The 17,986-nt window shown below is 38.0% G+C and overlaps 2 protein-coding genes across 24 annotated transcripts; one reads left to right on the top strand and one right to left on the bottom strand.

Annotated features, from left to right (window-relative positions):
- Nucleotides 1-3,113: 3,113 nt before the first annotated feature.
- LOC137725225 (uncharacterized) lies at nucleotides 3,114-7,321 on the top strand. Of its 23 annotated transcripts, XM_088694360.1 has the most exons (13): nucleotides 3,192-3,332; nucleotides 3,462-3,505; nucleotides 3,734-3,792; nucleotides 3,889-3,976; nucleotides 4,061-4,122; nucleotides 4,217-4,355; nucleotides 4,438-4,563; nucleotides 4,908-4,962; nucleotides 5,276-5,372; nucleotides 5,534-5,613; nucleotides 6,089-6,149; nucleotides 6,286-6,358; nucleotides 7,036-7,321. In XM_088694360.1, exons 8-12 carry the CDS (start codon nucleotides 4,932-4,934, stop codon nucleotides 6,356-6,358), a joined length of 342 nt encoding a protein of 113 aa, XP_088550486.1. In that variant the 5' UTR covers nucleotides 3,192-3,332; nucleotides 3,462-3,505; nucleotides 3,734-3,792; nucleotides 3,889-3,976; nucleotides 4,061-4,122; nucleotides 4,217-4,355; nucleotides 4,438-4,563; nucleotides 4,908-4,931; the 3' UTR covers nucleotides 7,036-7,321. The 23 variants fall into 23 exon arrangements, 11 of the variants coding, with proteins under 11 accessions (XP_088550486.1, XP_088550487.1, XP_088550488.1 ...); XM_088694361.1 differs by having other exon boundaries at nucleotides 4,217-4,312; nucleotides 4,416-4,962; XM_088694362.1 differs by lacking the exon at nucleotides 4,438-4,563.
- On the bottom strand, nucleotides 5,123-10,863 carry LOC148696741 (uncharacterized). Its single transcript, XM_088694333.1, has 2 exons — nucleotides 8,853-10,863; nucleotides 5,123-8,773 (listed from the first exon to the last, which is right to left on the bottom strand). Exons 1-2 carry the CDS (start codon nucleotides 10,861-10,863, stop codon nucleotides 8,397-8,399), a joined length of 2,388 nt encoding a protein of 795 aa, XP_088550459.1. The 3' UTR covers nucleotides 5,123-8,396.
- Between the last annotated feature and the right edge of the window lie 7,123 nt (nucleotides 10,864-17,986).

Below are 17,986 nucleotides of genomic sequence, written 5' to 3'. Positions count from 1 at the left end.
ATGATGGAAAAGCACCCTGGGGATATGCTATAATCCCAACTATTAGAATCATCAAGATTATCGTAGGACAACATAGGGTTGCTTTTGAAAAATGTGTTAGACCAACGGCTTGAGCCTCCGACCGATGAATTGTCAAAGGCAGAGGTGCTTGTGATGTGTTTAGCGTTGGCTTGTACACATGCGCATCCCAGATCTTGACCTTCGATGTCTTTTGTGTCACGATAACTATCAGCTCAAGCCCTGCCTTGCATTCCTAAACCATTTGGTATTATGAGCATCAACAAGTTAATGGGGCTGGGACAACAAGCTAATGGAAGCTAGGAGCCGAATTCTATGTTTACTTGAGCTGTAAGATTGGCACATAATGGCCATTACTTTTGTTTCATGTTTATCTATGCTTGAAGCTATTAATCATAATATATATCAACCAAACAACATTTAGAGTGTGTTTAAAAACTATTTCAATTTTAGTTTGCTTTAGTTTTCATGTTTGAGATCTTCTGGCCCACGAATAAAAGAAACCTGCATCAATCATACAAAAAAAAAACTTTTGTAGGGCTTTGCTTGCCACTGGATTTTTCTAAGTGACACTACAATCCACTCAAAACTCGCGACTTGGCAAGTTTAAATATAGTCTTTTATCATTTTTTTATATTTCACATTCCCATAATTAATTTTATACTAATTAATATCCATCATAAAATCAATCTAATTTCTCGGGTAAATTACATAAAACTACCTCAACTATTGGTCTTATGACACTTTTATACCTAATCTTTTTAAAATGACAATGTCATACCTCCGTTAGTTTTTCTGTTAAGTGCTGACGTGACTACATGCGGGATCCACTCACTAATCCACTGGATTAAAAAATTATTAAATATATTTTTAATAATTAAAAAATTAAAAAATAAATTTTTTATTAAATCATTCTCTCTCCTCTCTCTCTTCTCTGCATCCGCAAAACCCCTCCCCTCCCTCTTTCTCTCTCCCCTCCCCCCTCCCCAATCTTCATCTTCTTCCCTGCAACCTAGAAAAAAAAAAAAAAAACCATCTTCATCTTCCCTGACCCCCCTTCCCTGCAACCCATCCCTTTCTTCCCCCCTCTCGTCTTCCCTAAACCCTCCGCACCCACCCTCGCACCCACTACCTGCAACCCAAAAAAAAAAACCAGATCCCGTCTACCCCGGCAAAGGTCGATTCCACGGGTGGAGAACTTGGGCGCTGAGAAAATGGGGGGAATGGATGTGGATTTAAGGAGCAAGGTGTGTATAGGAGGTATGAGGGTGGGTGCGAGGTTGGGTGCTGGGAGAAGACGAAGTGGGAAGAAGATGAAGATAAGGGAGAAGAGAGGAGAGGATGAGGGGAAGGGGAAGGGGTCGGGGAAGTTTGGGTTTTATTTTGTTTTGTTTTGTTTTTTTTTTTTTTTCCCTAGGTTGGCAGGTAGGGGGAAGAAGATGAAGATGGGGGGAGAAGATGAAGATGGGGGAGAAGATGAAGGGAGGGGAGGGGGAGTCGGGTGGGAAAGGGTTTTGGGGATGCAGAGAAGAGAAAGAGATGAGAGAGAAGGGGGAGAGAGAGAGGAGAGAGAGAGGTTTAATAAAAAAAATTATTTTTTTAATCTTTAATTATTAAAAATATATTTAATAATTTTTTAATCCAATTGGATTAGTGAGTGGATCCCTCATGTAGCCACGTTAGCACTTAACAGAAAAATTAACAGAAAAACTGACGCAGGTATAACATTGACACAAATTCGTAAGATGAAGTATGACATTGTCATTTTAAAAAGATTAGGTATGAAAATGTCGTGAGACCAATAATTGAGGTAGTTTTGTACAATTTACCCTAATTTCTTCTTATCCCCTTTTTTTTCTTCCCAAATGTTCCCTCCAAATTATATTTTGCAGTAGGACTCTTCATTTTATTCTCTCCCTGTTTCTTGCTTTTCTTAAACAATATATATATTCGGCACCCTGTGGTAATTGTGGGTTTTTGGTTCCTTAAACAATACTCTTTTTGTGACATCCCACATCGCCCAGGGGAGTGATCCTTATATGTTTATTCTCATCCCTACCTAGCACGAGGCCTTTTGGGAGCTCACTGGCTTCGGGTTCCGTAGGAACTCCGAAGTTAAGCGAGAAGGGGGCTAGAACAATCCCATGATGGGTGACCCACTGGGAAGTTGCTCGTGAGTTCCCAAAAACAAAACCGTGAGGGAATGGTAAGCCCAAAGCGGACAACATCGTGCTACGGTGGTGGAGCGGGTCCGGGAAGTGATCCGTCCCGGGCGGGGATGTGACACTTTTTGTTTAAAAAAAAAAAAAAAAAACAATATTCCTTTTTTTGTTCATTATACAATTGTTTGTTTGATCGCATGTTACGGTTATTTGTTTCTTTCTTATAATCAGGAGTTTTTGGGTTCGGGGGAGGAGGTTTCTTTATATTTATAATATGAATTCTGTTATTTGGCTATGTTTGACGAAACATCTACTTTTCTTTATTATGAGTATTTTAAGAATATGTTAGTCTAATTTTGATTTTTTTTCAATTGATATGAGAGTGCTGAGGCAATGGAGATCTGAAAAATTTGAGAATAAAAAAGAGAGTGAGGAAAAGAAGAAAAAAATGAACCATTACATTGATCTCATGGTGTATGATGTATATTAATTAGTATAAAAATAATTATGAGAATGTAAATATAAAATAATGATAAAATATTTTATTTAAAACTTACCATGAAATTTAAGTGGATTGAAGTATCACTCAACAAAATCCAATGGCAAGCCATGTTCCACATAAATTTTTCTCTAATCATACAGCTCACGTAATCAAAGCGAATGATACTAATATTATTATCAAACAAGAAATACAAATAGAGTAACATATTTATATAATTAATTGAGATTTCTTTCTTTTTTCTTATCTGTGTCTGTGTAACACACCAGTGCCACCTCATCTTTCCCGCCTTATAAATCCACTTAAATACCGAAAAACCCTCAAAGTCGCCACTGATTCTTCTTCCTCGTCTTCTTTATCACCTCCTCTGAGACCGCGGCCCCTCAAGGTCTCACCTTTTCGATTCCGAATCCCGCATTTCGCTAATCTCGGCAATGAGTTCCTCGCAAACCCTCAGATCCAGGACACCCAGAAGCCGAGAAAAGAAAGCCCTAAACCCAAATCCCTCGAAAGTCTCAGGCAACGAGGCACTGAGCACCCAGATCCCTCAGAAGTCCGAAGCACTCACCCGCCGTGCCCAAAACGCCAACTTCGCGCTCTCCATAGGAGACATCAGAAGGGCCGCCGCCAAGAGCAAGGAAAAGTTGGTTGTGGTGAAATTTCATTCTTTAAAATCCATCAGATTATGTTTAAATTGTTAAATGCAGTTGTTATTGTTAGCTAGTTCATGTTTTTAGTCTTAAATTAAATTTATTGTTTCCCTTGCTTGATTATACTTGCAGCTACTGATCCTGGAAGTTTCAATAACAGCGTCACTGGCCAGCAGGTGAATACTAAACAAATTTTATCTAGCATTGAACCATTTCTTAAGATCTGATGCGGTTTTATTTAAGGAATTTGAAACCTTTACATTGCCATTTCTTATCGTAATTCATGGGTTGCTAGTGCAAATATAGTGCAATCTAATGTTTTGCTGCATACTTGATTCGGTCTCAAATGCAATATGTTGTAATTCTTTCTAATTTCATTTTTTACCTATCTTTGTGTGGATCAGGCAGTACTCGAAACAGTTGCGAGAGTAAAGTCGAAGAAAAATTAGAAGAAAGAAGAAAAGTACATGCTTCTAACTTAAATTCAGTACAGTTTTTCATATATTCTTTGTCCTTTGAATCTAGCCATTATGGCCTATTCTCACCAACTCTATTGTAGTATAAATAGGTCGTTTCAACTACATGATGTTTTCAATCTGGATAATGATAATAGAAGAGAAGATACACCAACACTGATTGATCACAATGTAAGATTGCTTCATGGAAAATATAATTGCTCCAGTTATTTATCTTAACGGTCCTAAATGTAACTTTGTTTGTAATATTTTTAGGACAATGTCTTCATAATATCAAATTCTAAATCAAAATATCCAGTGCTGCAACTAGACTTGAGGTAAACTTACTGGCTCATTACAGTTTCGTTAAGTTCATTGGTCTTCTCTTAACAAAAAATGCTGATTTGAACTCATCTACTGGTTTCATTGTAGATTAATATCAGATTTGGTGGTCTTATTGTATCTGCAACCTGTGGTGGCATTGCCTTTGCTTGCGCTGGACAACTGATCTGATACATACATTCATAAGTACATACGCATGTACTTATATTTCCAAACTTATAGAGAAAACGTAATGCTATGATCGTACTTAATGTTCATATTCTGCTTCCTTCATACCAAAACTTGACAGCTCATTAGTGAATATTTGCTAGCTGGATCCATTATGGACCTTGGAGGTTTCAACTTCATCAGTGAAATGGTTCGAGTATGTTTTACCCTGCAATTTTAGTATCCAAGAAGAAATTCCAATTCCAAAAGTGTGCTTATATATATTCAGGGTATGGTTGCTTCCTCCTCCAAAACCAAAAGTGTACTATATACACTACTAATTTTGTTAGCACTAGGGAAATAGTTGATTTTTCTACTTGTATGTATATATATATGGGTTTGATTACAAAATTCTGTAGATTGAAAATCATACTTTATGTTATCATTTACTTGGTACATGAAGATGTTTTATTTTGAAAATGAAAGGTACACTATACATGGAACAAAAATCTTGAGACTGTTGGGGTGTGCCTATGGATGCTAACTTGGTTCTTAGAGACTGTTTTGCATTGCTTCTTTCGTTACTACGTTATATGATATGGAGGACATAATTTTTTTATTTATCATTTTGAAGGTTTCCTGGACCCCTGATTTTTGAATGTGCAAGTCATCAAGAGAAAATCAAGAATGTAAGCTCAGCTCAAGAAGGTTTATATTTTCGCATGTCCATTTTTCTTTTGCTGCAATTAGATAACTAAACGGTTTTATAGTCTCAAATGTAAGCTCAGCTCAAGAAGGATAAGAACAAAAATTGACCTTCTAAAACATACGTAAAGTTTTATAGTTTCCGGATACAAACTGTCCATATAAATAAAATCTTTTACTGTCAAGTCTTAGTAATTCTGGTATAACTAATTAATGTCTTTTTCTGGGTTTGTCTGCCCTTAGTGTTATGATTTGTTCTAGCTAATGGACTATCTGCAAATGTTATGGTTTTCATAGTGGTATTTATGTGGTCTTTCTCTCTCAACTGGGTTTTCTCTGTTGCTGGCCCAATTCACTCTGCTGCTGATTGTTCCCATTTTTCACTTTCGTTGAGGTAAAAGCTCAAATCTGTGTATTTTTGTGTTCAACAAGTTGGTAGGGCAAATTGTACTTTGCTCTGCATATGAGCAATGTCTAAGTTTTACCTATTTTAATAATGCTTGGTTTGTACTTCTTGATTTTTAATTTGTCTTTTTTTTGTATTGAGTTGGACAGACAGTTCAAAGGTTTGGTTCCATATTTATTCAGAGAAGAAGAACACAAAGAGGGCAACACCATAGCCCTAGCACGATTATGTATGGAATGAATTAAATCTATTAAAGAATTATATTTTGGGTGTGTTGTTAGGAAGAAATTGATGGTTGTTTTAGCATAGTGAGATTGCCCTAGCACGATTATGTATGGTATGCACTATGGACATTATTCACGAAATTGATGGTTGTTTTAGCATAGTGAGATTGCCGTTGTAAGGTTTAAGGATTATGCTTTTAGTTTTCTCTTTAACCAGTTCAATGCTAGAAATACGGATTTGCATTTTCTTGATTTGAATTTGTATTAGCATAGTGAGATTTCCGTTGTACGGTGGGTTTTCTTTTTGGCAAGTTTGTGTTTCTTATTCGCATTCATGATTCTGTAATCATTTACATTTGCATGATATCTCATAAATTGGATGTGAATATATTTATTGTATTTGAACTTTTTTAGACAAGCAAATGATTTGATTGATAACTTAAAGTTGATTTTTTTTTTCTTTATGTCTACATATTACAGGGGCAACGAAGATGGGGGTTGAAGTCGAACGCTTGCGTGGGACAAATTCGAAGATTATTCAGTAAGTCACTGATTAAGTCAGATTAAACTGCCTTCATTTCTTTTTGTGTCCATGGTCTAATTTTACTTGGATGATTTAATTCTATGGGATGATTTCTTCTAGGTTTTTTCCATTTTGTATTTTAAATATGTTTAAGGTTGAAGGAGGCGGCGATGGAATTCTGGATGCTGAAGAGAAGAAGCCTGGTATTGTTTCTTCTTTCATTTTAAGTGAGCATCTCTTTCTTTTCTTCTAACTTTGCTTCTTTCCTTTTGTTGTCGAATGTTTCAAAATTTCAACTCACATGTTCGTGTGCTTTGTTGAGGAGTGTTTTTTGCCATTACTAGGCCATTATTCTGTCTTTTCAATAATTGTTTCTTTATTTTTTTTCATATTATTTTTCGCAAAACCAAATCATATAGCAAAAAGCTTTTTCAAACAGACTTTTTAAAATCTGTTGCGAAATGGATGATGCAATAAAAAAATACGATGAGAGTATCTTTGCACGCTATAATAGGTTTTCTTTTTGGCAAGTTTGGGTCTCATTCGCATTCATGATTCCATTATCATTTACATTTGCTTCTGCATGATTTCTCATAAATTGGATATCATTGTATTTTAACTTTTTTAGCCAAGCAAATGATTGCATTGAACAACAGATGCATCAATTACATGCTGCAAGTGTAAGATGGCTAAAACGCATTACGGTGCCTTCAAATGATCACTTTGTTTTATTTTTTTGGATTTTTGACAGGTTACATTAGATTTTATTATTGTTTATTTGATGAAGTTCTCGATTAAGAGCAGTTGCACTTGCATTATTGTTCAGGACTAGCAACTGTAATAGTACAGTGTGGCAGATTGTCTTATTTACGTCTGAATTTGAATGGTTTACCGTATCATATAGGAAAGATGAAAAGGGAATATGAGATGATATTGGAGAAAGCTTTGCAAAGCGTCTGCCTGCTAAATTCAGATACCATAACTTCTGTTATTGTTTAGGTCAGGTGTTCTGTTTGTATGAAAATTTGAGTCTCAAATATCTTAAGCGTTGTGTCAACAACTTGAGATGGTTGTAAAGCAGTGCATGTAGCGTTGATGCCTTTTACTTTACATGCGTATTTGTTTCGTTTGAACTAAACTTGCAGTGTACATATTTTTGCCAAAGCTAAATGAAGGCCCTTGGAGCCTGATATTCTTTGTTAGAATTTCTGTTACAAAATTGAGGAGGGATCCTGTCCATTTATGCTTCTATTTAGTAAGATTGGGGTGGTAAAGATTTCTGGGGTGTTTTCGAACTGCATTCATTTCTTGCAAGGCGCATTAAGAAGCATTTTTTCAGTTGCACATTATGGCAGCACTTTGTTTTGATTTGTAAACAAACTATGTGCTTTATCTTTGTCTGGGGTTAACATTATAATGTTTGACAATTGAATTTATAAGATGGTTAAGCAATTTTTTCATGAGCTTGCTATTCCTGCCAAATGCTCAAGTATTGTGTCTTCTACCTTTCTATTTTCCTTTTGTGATTTTCATCAAGGTATCTTTGTTCATCAGTCCTAGTATATTGCAGATCTTCTGCACAAAACTGATATGCTTCATTGCATGCGCTGCCTCACTCCTTGTCATCCAAATCATAAGTTGTTAAATCATGGTATTCTTCTGTTTTGGATCCTAGTCTCTACAGGAGCATCGTTGGGGCAGTGGGTGATTACTTGAAACTATGGGTATAATATTGATGACACAATACGATCTGCAAATGAATGTTTCTTGTAGTACGCATATCCATGTATAGCAAGCAAAGTATCACTTCATTGGTTCTTAGGTACTATATCGTCATTTCAGTTACTTTGTGTAGAAACTATTCATGCATGTTCCGACTAATACATTCAATCCCCGCAGCGAAGCGTGGACACATTTTCTAGTGGTCCCTAAACTACTGCTATGTAAATCGTTGATAGAGATAATTACAATCACAATATCAATTACGACAAATAGGAAAATCAAACCAAAAAAGAAAGTATCTCAACAGAACACTTGTGTGTAACTGGTTATTTATGCAAGTACGAATTCCACATTACCAAACACAATTTGCAACACTGTAGTAATCAGGGTGGTGCAGATATCAATTACATGTTTATGAAGTTTGTTGTAAACATCAAGAAAAAAATTAAAAAAAATAAAATTCCACAACTTCTCCTTATTTGATAGACTGCTTGCAGCAAGAATTCTAATGTGAAGTTGGAGTTACATGTTCTCTATTTTCTTCTAGTTTTGAAGGGTCGATAGATTGTTGATGGTAAGCATACCAAATGGCTCAGGAAGGCAAGGAAGACTCTGAGCGGATAGATTCTGTGACACAAAATGCATTGTCGGACGCAACCCAGGACGAGTCCGTATACAAGCCAATGTTATACTCATTACAAGCACCACTGCCTTTGCCAATTCATTGGCTGGGGCCTCAAGTCGTTGGTCTAACACATCTTTCAGAAGCAACTCTGCATTTTCATTCATTGACGATGATGATTTTAATAGTTGAGACTCTAGCATATCCCCGGGGTGCCTTCCCATCATGACTTCTAGTGCCACCACTCCGAAGCTATAAACATCACACTTGTTCGTCACCTGCATAATATATGCAAGCTCTGCGTATAAAGAGAACAAAATATGTCAACTCTACAAAAGATAGTACAAAGTTGCACAACATTAAAATTTTTACATTACCTGGGGCCATGTATCCTAGTGTACCAACAATGTTGGTCCAGTTGGATGAATCAATACTTAATAGTTTTGCTGTTCCAAAATCTGAGAGTCGGGGCTCAAAATCCTGCTCGAGCAATACATTATTGACAGTTACATCACGATGCACAATTGGTGGTGAGCAGTCATGGTGCAGATAAGAAAGTGCATGAGCAAGTCCTTGCACAATTTTTACCCTTGTTGGCCAGCCAAGTTCAGTAACCCCTTCTACCCCATACAATGCTTTTCCGAGGCTGCCTCTCCCAAAGTATTCATAAAGCAAGAATATGCAACCTTTCCTTGTAGAGAAGCCATATAGCCTTATGACGTTTCGATGCCGGATAGTTGTCAAAGTCCGGATTTCATTTTGAAAACTTTGAAGATTGATCGCTGGAACGTCATTAGAGTCGTTCGTGTTAAGCCTCTTAACTGCAACAACTTGGCCTGATTGGAGCTCTGCCTTGTAAACCTTTCCAAAACCTCCTTCGCCAATGCAGTATTTCTCATGAAAGTCATCTACAGACTTCACAACTTCTGCAAACGTAAATTTTACTTCATCTTGCATTATCATTGCTTCAAAACTCTCGAAGTTTTGAGAAGGTTTGATTACCGGAGGCCGGATCGCGGACCTCTTACGAAACATAAGAAAGAGAGCAGCAATGGAAATTGCAACTACTGTGAAACCCCAAAGGGAATAAAGGAAAACAGATACTATATTCTTGTTAGCACTTTTGGAATTTGTACTGTAGGACTTGCATTCAGTTGATCTTCCTGCATGACTCCACAAGCCATAGTAACCAACAAAAGTACCCGTTGAAAACGTATTGATCATGCTACAAGGTGGAAATGGCCCTGTTAAGTTGTTATACGAAAAGTCATAGCTACTTATATTTAGAGTCAACAGGTCAGCTAATGCTGATTGGATTTCGCCTGAGAGATGATTGTGCGAGGCATTGAAAACGTCTAATTTTGTGAGCATGCGCAATTTTGATGGTATTGCACCCGATAGTGAATTGCTGTTGAGATTCAAGTAGGTTAAACCTGTTAAACCTACGGCGAGAAACAGATGAATTGGTATTACCCCTGTTAAATTGTTATTAGACAATGAAAGAAGCTTGAGGTCCAACATACCTGAAATCTGTGGGATCTCTCCTGTCAAGTGGTTAACAGACAAATCGAGTACCTGAAGTTGAGTCAATTTTCCTAGACTCTGAGGAATCTCTCCACTGAATTCATTGGAATGAAGGCTTAGATACTGCAATTGTGTCAACAGCCCAATTTCTGCTGAAATGGTTGCGCTGAAGCTATTGTTTTTAAGTTTGGACAAGAACAAAGGCAGTTCGCCATTGAGTTTATTGGAAGATAGGGACAAGTAGGAGAGGTTTGTACAAAGACCAAGCTCAGAAGGGATTGAAGAGTTTAATGAGTTGTATGAAAGATCAAGGTACTGGAGCTCCCTGAGTTGTCCTATAGAGGGTGGAATTTTCCCTTCCAGAAGATTCCAACTCAGGTCAATATGTTGAAGACCAGAAATCAAACCTATACTGTCCGGAATTGGGCCAGAGAATTGGTTATGAGTCTCTTCATAAAATTTGCTGCCCAAGTCCAAAGTTGTGAGCTTGGAGAGATTTCCAATGGCAGATGGTATAGGCCCTCGGAAATAGTTGCCACCCAGGTTGAAGTGGGTAAGATTCGAAAATAGAGAAAAATCGAAAAGAGCGAGTGTTCCAGTAATTTGCATATTGGAGAGGTCTATTTTGGAGAGACTGTTGGTTTTGGTGCAGACAATGGCAGTCCAGTTGCAGAGGCTGTTGAGGTTGGTGAGGGACCATGAATGGAGTAGCGAAGGTGGCGATGATGATGATGGAGAAAAGCCAGCCTTCCATTTGATGAGCGATTCTGCTTGTTTTCGTGGAGATATTGATGTCGTTTTGATCTGTGGCAATGCGAACAGCAGCAGGAGAATATAATGAAATGTCATGGTTTTGAGTTGCATGATGATCTGTTATTTTTCGTGGAGTTTATGATCCGTTATGGTCCAAGGCGCAAATAAATCGGAGCTAATAACAACTTTGGAGGTGCATGCAGAGTTTATGATCCTTTCTTGACGCTTGGAATTTTGCACATGACCATAAAAGGACGCGTGCCTTTAATCTTCTGCTGCCTCTGACTTCCAATAAGCTCAATGGATTACCGCTGCCGGGCCCGCCGAAAGCTTCATTGGATCGGCCGTTCCGAGAAGCTACCGGAAAGTATCGAGTCTTTGGTCAACAATGATAATATACAGCATCATCATTAATTCATTAGTATCAAGTCTTTAAGTCTTTGGTCAACAATGATAATACACAGCATCATCATTAATTCATTAGTATCAAGTCTTTAAGTCTTTGGTCAACAATGATAATATACAGCATCATCATTAATTCGTTAGTATCAAGTCTTTAAGTCTTTGGTCAACAATGATAATATACAGCAGCAGCATCAGAGAATCTTCTAGTTCCCTTTATATTTTTCAATTTTTGTTGTCCCTTTACCTTTGTCGAATGAATGCGAAATATTTGAAGCAGCATAAACTCTCTGATGTATTTACCAGTCCAATCTTGCCTTCAGTGATCTCCAATTGGAGTCTACTTGTCCATTTGAATCTTCGACGCAATAGCTTCAGTGGGAATATTCCACCTGAGCTTGGGCAGTTGACAGATTTGAATTATCTAAGCCTAGACTCTAATTATTTTGGTGGGGGACTTCCTACTCAAATTGGAAATCTAAACTTGCTATACACACTAAACGTGAGCAGGAACAATTTGACAAGAGTGATCCTTCAGAGTATCGGCAATTTCACTTAGATTCAATTTCTCAATTTGTCTGATAACAATTTGGCAAGAGTGATCCCTCAGAGTATCGGCAATCTCACTCCGATTCGGTTTCTCAATTTGTTTAGTAACTATCTGACATGAGTGATCCCTTTGAGTACGGACAATTTCACTCAGATTGAGTCTCTCGATTTGTCTAATAACAATTTGACATGAGTGATCCCTTGGACTATTGGCAGTTTCACTGAGATTCAGTATCTCAATTTGTCTAATAACAATTTAACAAGAGTGATCCCTCAGAGTATCGGCAATATCATTAGATTCGGTATCTCAATTTGGCTAATAACTATATGACGGGGGTAATGCCACCTGATCACGGCATGTTTGACAATCTACAGTTTTGTTACCAAATGGATTTTAGCAGCAACTAGTAAATTTTACCCGCACGTTGTTGCGGAAGCGAAAATATAACTATGAGAGTATGTTTTAACATGTAAATATGCAAAGTGTTATAAATACTCTCGGGAGCAATACCTTCAAACTTGGGCGAGCTCACAGGATTAGAGATTTTCAATATATCACACAACCATCTCTCAAGGGAAATCCCATCAGAATTTTTTAACATGGATAGACTAACCATCTATGACTTTCTTATAACAAATTCACAAGGCCAATTCCAACTTGTGGCATTTTCCGAAATGCACCAGCTGATGCTTTTGTCGGAAACTATGGCCTGTGGAAAGATGCAAGGGGAAAGGCTCCATGTGATTCCTCTAGCGGAAATTCTGAAATAAACAACGACAATTCGAAACAAAAAAACATCAATAGTGTCATTATTGTCATCATGATATTACAAGTGGAAGTAAAGTTTACATTTGGGGAAGTTGTGAAAGTCATAGATGACTTTCATGAGAAATATTGCATTGGGATAGGAGGATTTGGAAGAGTATACAAGGTAGAGTTGGAGTCAGGCCAAGTTGTTGCAGTTAAGAAGCTTAACATGGAAGACTCTAACGACATTTCAGCAATTAATTCCGAAGTTTTGAGAATAAAATTTGAACTTTGATAAATATCCGACATCACAACATCATAAGGCTTTACGACTTCTGTTCAAGGACAGGTTGCATATTCTTGTTTTATGAATACTTTGAGAGAGGCAATCTGGGAAAATCATTGTATGGGGTTGAAGGGGTTACTGAACTTGGTTGGGCTACAAGAGTCAAAATTTTGAGAGGACTTGCTCATGCACTTTATTACTTGCACAATGACTGCACTCCGCCAATTGTGCACCATGATGTAACTGTCTACAATGTATTACTCGATCAAAATTTCGATCCTTGGCTCTCAGATTTTGGAATTGCAAGACTGCTGTGTACTAATTCATCCAACTGGACACATATTGTTGGTTCATTTGGCTACATGGCACCAGGTAATGAAACACTTAAACTTGTACATTTTAGGTTCATATTAATTTTAGCATCTTAAGATACTGTTTACTTTTTTTGACGTGCAAAGCTTGCATTGACTATGCGGGTCACGGATAAGTGTGACGTATATAGCTTTGGAGTCGTAGCCCCATAAGTGATGATGGGAAAGCACCCTGGGGATATGCTAGAATCCCAACTATTAGAATCATCAAGCTTATCACAGGACAACGTAGGGTTGCTTTTGAAAAATGTGTTAGACCAACGGCTTGAGCCTCCGACCGATGAACTGTCAAAGGCAGTGGTGCTTGTGATGAGTTTAGCGTTGGCTTGAACACGTGTGCATCCCAGATCTTGACTTCCGATGTCTTTTGTGTCACGATAACTATCAACTCAAGCCCTGCCTTGCATTCCTAAACCATTTGGTATTCTGAGCATTAGTAAGCTAATGGGGATGGGACAACAAGCTAATGGAAGCTAGGAGCCGAATTCTATGTTTACTTGAGCTATAAGATTGGCACATAATGGCCATTACTTTTGTTTCTTGTTTATCTATGCTTGAAGCTATTAACCATAATATATATCAACCAAACAACATTTAGAGTGTGTTTAAAAACTATTTCAATTTTAGTTTGCTTTATTTTTCATGTTTGAGATCTTCTGGCCCACGAATAAAAGAAACCTGCATCAATCATACAAAAGAAAACTTGTGTAGGGCTTGGCTTACCACTGGATTTTTTTAAGTGACACTACAATCCACTCAAAACTCGCGACTTGGCAAGTTTAAATATAGTCTTTTATCATTTTTTTTATATTTCACATTCCCATAATTAATTTTATACTAATTAATATCCATCTAATTATTTGGGTAAATTACACAAAACTACCTTAACTATTGGTCTTACAGCACTTTTATACCTAATCTTTTTAAAATGACAATGTCATACCTCCGTCAGTTTTTCTGTTAAGTACTGACGTGACAACATGCAGGATCCACTCACTAATCCAACTGGATTAAAAAAATTTTAAATATATTTTTAATAATTAAAAATAAAAATAATAATTTTTTTATTAAATCATTCACTTTTCTCTCTCTCTCTCTCTTTTCTGCATCCCCAAAACCCCTTCCCACCCGACTCCTTTCTCCACTCCCCTCCCTCTTTCTCTCTCTCCTCCCCCATCTTCATCTTCTTCCCTGCAACCCAAAAAAAAAAAAAACCAATTTGTCTTCCCCCCTACCCCCTATTCTCCCCTAACTAAGCCCAACCTGCAACCTAGAAAAAAAAAAAAAAAAAAAACCATCTTCATCTTCCCTGACCCCCCTTCCCAGCAACCCATCCCTTTCTTCCCCCCTTTCGTCTTCCCTAAACCCTCCACACCCACCCTCGCACCTACTACCTGCAACCCAAAAAAACCCAGATCCCGTCTACCCAGGCGAAGGTCGATTCCGCAGGTGGAGAACTTGGGCCCTGAGAAAATGGGGGGAATGGGTGTGGATTTAAGGAGTGGGGTGTGTATAGGAGGGATGAGGGTGGGTGCGGGGAGAAGACGAATTGGGAAGAAGATGAAGATAGGGGAGAAGAGAGGAGAGGATGAGGGGAAGGGGAAGGGGTCGGGGAAGTTTGGGCTTTTTTCTTTTTTTCTTTTTTTTTTCTGGGTTGGCAGGTAGGGGGGAGAAGATGAAGATGGGGGAGAAGAGAGAGAGACAAGGAGGGGAGGGGGAGTCGGGTGGGAAAGGGTTTTGGGGATGTAGAGAAGAGAGGGAGGCGAGAGAGAAGGGGGAGAGAGAGGGGGGAGAGAGAGAGATTTAATAAAAAAAATTATTTTTTTAATTTTTAATTATTAAAAATATATTTAATAATTTTTTAATCCAGTTGGATTAGTGAGTGGATCCCGCATGTAGCCACGTCAGTACTTAACAGAAAAATTAATAGAAAAACTGACGGAGGTATGACATTGGCGCAAATTCGTAAGATGAAGTATGACATTGTCATTTTAAAAATATTAGGTATGAAAGTGTCGTGAGACCAATAATTGAGGTAATTTTGTGTAATTTACCCTAATTTCTTCTTATCCCCTTTTTTTCTTCCCAAATGTTCCCTCCAAATTATATTTTGCAGTAGGACTCTTCATTTTATTCTCTCCCTGTTTCTTGCTTTTCTTAAACAATATATATATTCGGCACCCAGTGATGATTGGGGGTTTTTGGTTCCTTAAACAATACTCTTTTTGTTTACCAAAAAAAAAAAAAAAAAAAAATCCTTTTTTTGTTCATTATACAGTTGTTTGTTTGATCGCATATTAGGGTTATTTGTTTCCTTCTTATAATCGGGCGTTTTTGGGTTCGGGTGAGGAGGTTTCTTTATATTTATAATATGAATTCTGTTATTTGGCTATGTTTGACACAACATCTACTTTTCTTTATTATGAGTATTTTAAGAATATGTTAGTCTAATTTTGATTTTTTTTTTCAATTGATATGAGAACGCTGAGGCAATGGAGATCTGAAAAATTTGGGAATAAAAAAGAGAGTGAGGAAAAGAAGAAAAAAATGAACCATTACTGTGACAACCCGTTCCGAATTTTACGTTTTTATTTTATTTTAAAAGCGTAAATTTATGAAATTGCCCTAGAGGCAAGGACTTTGACTTCCGTTGACCATCGACTTGAGAGATGTGAGACTTATTCTTTCAGCATATCCTCGTAGTACTCATTGCTACGAACGTATAGGCGGAAACCATTTGCGAGTCCGGATTATAACGGTATAGTTACGAACGTTCAAAATTAGTTATTCAAGGTTTAGTGTTTATTTAAATTAAATCCCCACTTTGTGGGGTGAAGCCCAATCAGAAATGGAGGAAAGAAAAAAAAGAAAAAAAAAAAAAAGGGGAAAAGGAAGTGGCTTCCCGCCACCCGCACCCAGCGCGAGTCCATTTTCCAAGGCCGATTCCGGCCAACTCCGGTGGAGTTTTTCGATGCCACCACCACCATCTTGAAGCTCTCATTCCCCTCTACAAAACCCACCCAAGAACCACCTTGATTAACCATGGTATGTGGCGGTTTGAGGCCACGAAAGTTGACGAAAATCAATGGTGCTCTAGCCACCCTTTTAGATTTTCCGGCAAATCGGCAAAGCGATGGCCGATGACACCACTTGGGCTTTATAGCCCATCATCTCAGGAGCAAAACCCAACCAACTTTGACCCCGTTGGACCACCGTAGACGACGAATCGACGTCGGGAATTTTTAGGCACCTGCCTGCTTTGTGGGCAAAATTGACCATCTTCCGTCCACTTTTGGACTTCGTGGCAGGTATGAAAGTTGCTCCACTCACTGAGATCTTCATTTCTATGAAGTTTGAGAATTTTTGGAAATAGTTGGATTTTCCGGCGAGTCGGGGCTGCCGACCGCCACCCGCGGCGGCGCGTGGCCAGTGGGCCGCCAATGCTATTTTTAGGCTATGTCGAATGTCTTGAATTTAGTTTTGTTATTTGAATGATATAGGTTGATCGTTGGAACCTAAATTCATTACGATACATTGCTTGATGAAAATGTGAATCGACGATCCGACTGTTGGATCGTCACCAAACTTGGGTACATTATAATACGTAATATTTAAAGATCATAGGAATTTATGGATCGGGAATCCGATGTACGGATCTTCCCGAATTGAATTTGTAAGTTAGTAAAATAAATGTTCACGTCCACTTGGCTTTGGGCAAATGGTGGAGATCCAACCGTTGGATCGTAATGAAATTTTAATATGTTATTCTAGAAACATATTGTGGATCGTTGGGAGTTTCGGATTGGAAATCTGATATGCGGATATTCTGGGTCAAGTTATACAGGGTTGTAAACCCTACCGTCGATCTTTGATTGACTGTTGACTTGTGGTCAATAGGTCTCAAACTATTTTAGAATGTCGTTGAGGTTGTGTTTTATGTGAATTACATATTCTACTGATAAGAGTTCTGAGATGTGATTTGATAATTGGTCACAGGGACCAATCATTCAGGACGCCTCGATGCGTGCGCTAGAGAATCATAGCGTGGACTCCAGGTGAGTGAATCTTTTCCTTTTTATCGTACATATTGTCGAGAGTTCTATCGACACTTTTAAATTGATTAGGTATATTACCTTCATATAATTATTGTGAATGCTTGAAGTACCTATATGACCTACGAATGGCTTGATCCCTGTTTAAGGTACGTAGGCTGTCTAACGAGACGTTAGATGCATCCATAAAATATTTGAGACAAAAGCCTTACTTGGGAAATTGAGTAATGCGAAGGAAATTGGTAAAGGCAAGTTTTAGTTTTATGAATTATTTAGTTAAATTAGTGTTAATTGGGTTGTCATGGATAATTATCCCTGAAAATAAGTAGTTTGGGAGTAGGGCGTTATTGATTGTACACTTCTCACCGTATTGTTTATAATTGAAAATGCTACGATATGGTTGAGTATTGGATTGCATCATGGTATATCCATATGTATATTACTTGCATATAATTATTGGGAATGCTTTCAAGTGCAAAGGTGAACTCAGGACACCCATGTAAGTTCAGGTGAGTTTATGGTATTAGTTGAATCGATTGAGTTATAGCATGACTACAGTTATATGTTAGGCAACTTCGATACTGTCGTACTGGTTGCCATAAGTTCCACATGTTATATTGAGATGCATTGAGAGCTCATAAACCTGCACCCCGATGTTAGTGCTCCCACCCGTGGCCAGGGTACAGTCCTTCACGTGATGTTCACCTCCCGCACCTTACGCTCACCTTGGATCCAAGGTAGGTGCACAGTCCTGTCGTACAGACCACTTTAGGTGGTTCCGCCTCGTAGGTGACCCGCGATTATTCGCACAGTCTTCACGTGATCG

The sequence above is a fragment of the Pyrus communis genome, chromosome 5 (genome assembly GCF_041283825.1).
Source record: "Pyrus communis isolate YQ-2024b chromosome 5, ASM4128382v1, whole genome shotgun sequence".
NCBI classification, from domain to species: Eukaryota; Viridiplantae; Streptophyta; class Magnoliopsida; order Rosales; family Rosaceae; genus Pyrus; species Pyrus communis.
Note: the sequence above shows the minus strand (reverse complement) of the source record. Positions and strands in the feature narration are given on the sequence as shown.

What these genes read in the sequence shown, in the direction of transcription:
- LOC137725225 (XM_088694358.1), top strand. Translation starts at nt 4,932, where the DNA reads ATGTGCAAGTCATCAAGAGAAAATCAAGAAT. An exon ending in ATCAAGAGAAAATCAAGAAT is followed by an intron (nt 4,963 to 5,275) that starts GTAAGCTCAGCT and finishes TGGTTTTCATAG; the next exon opens with TGGTATTTATGTGGTCTTTC. An exon ending in CATTTTTCACTTTCGTTGAG is followed by an intron (nt 5,373 to 5,533) that starts GTAAAAGCTCAA and finishes TGAGTTGGACAG; the next exon opens with ACAGTTCAAAGGTTTGGTTC.
- LOC148696741 (XM_088694333.1), bottom strand. Translation starts at nt 10,863, where the DNA reads ATGCAACTCAAAACCATGACATTTCATTATATTCTCCTGCTGCTGTTC. An exon ending in ACTAGGATACATGGCCCCAG is followed by an intron (nt 8,774 to 8,852) that starts GTAATGTAAAAA and finishes CTTTATACGCAG; the next exon opens with AGCTTGCATATATTATGCAG.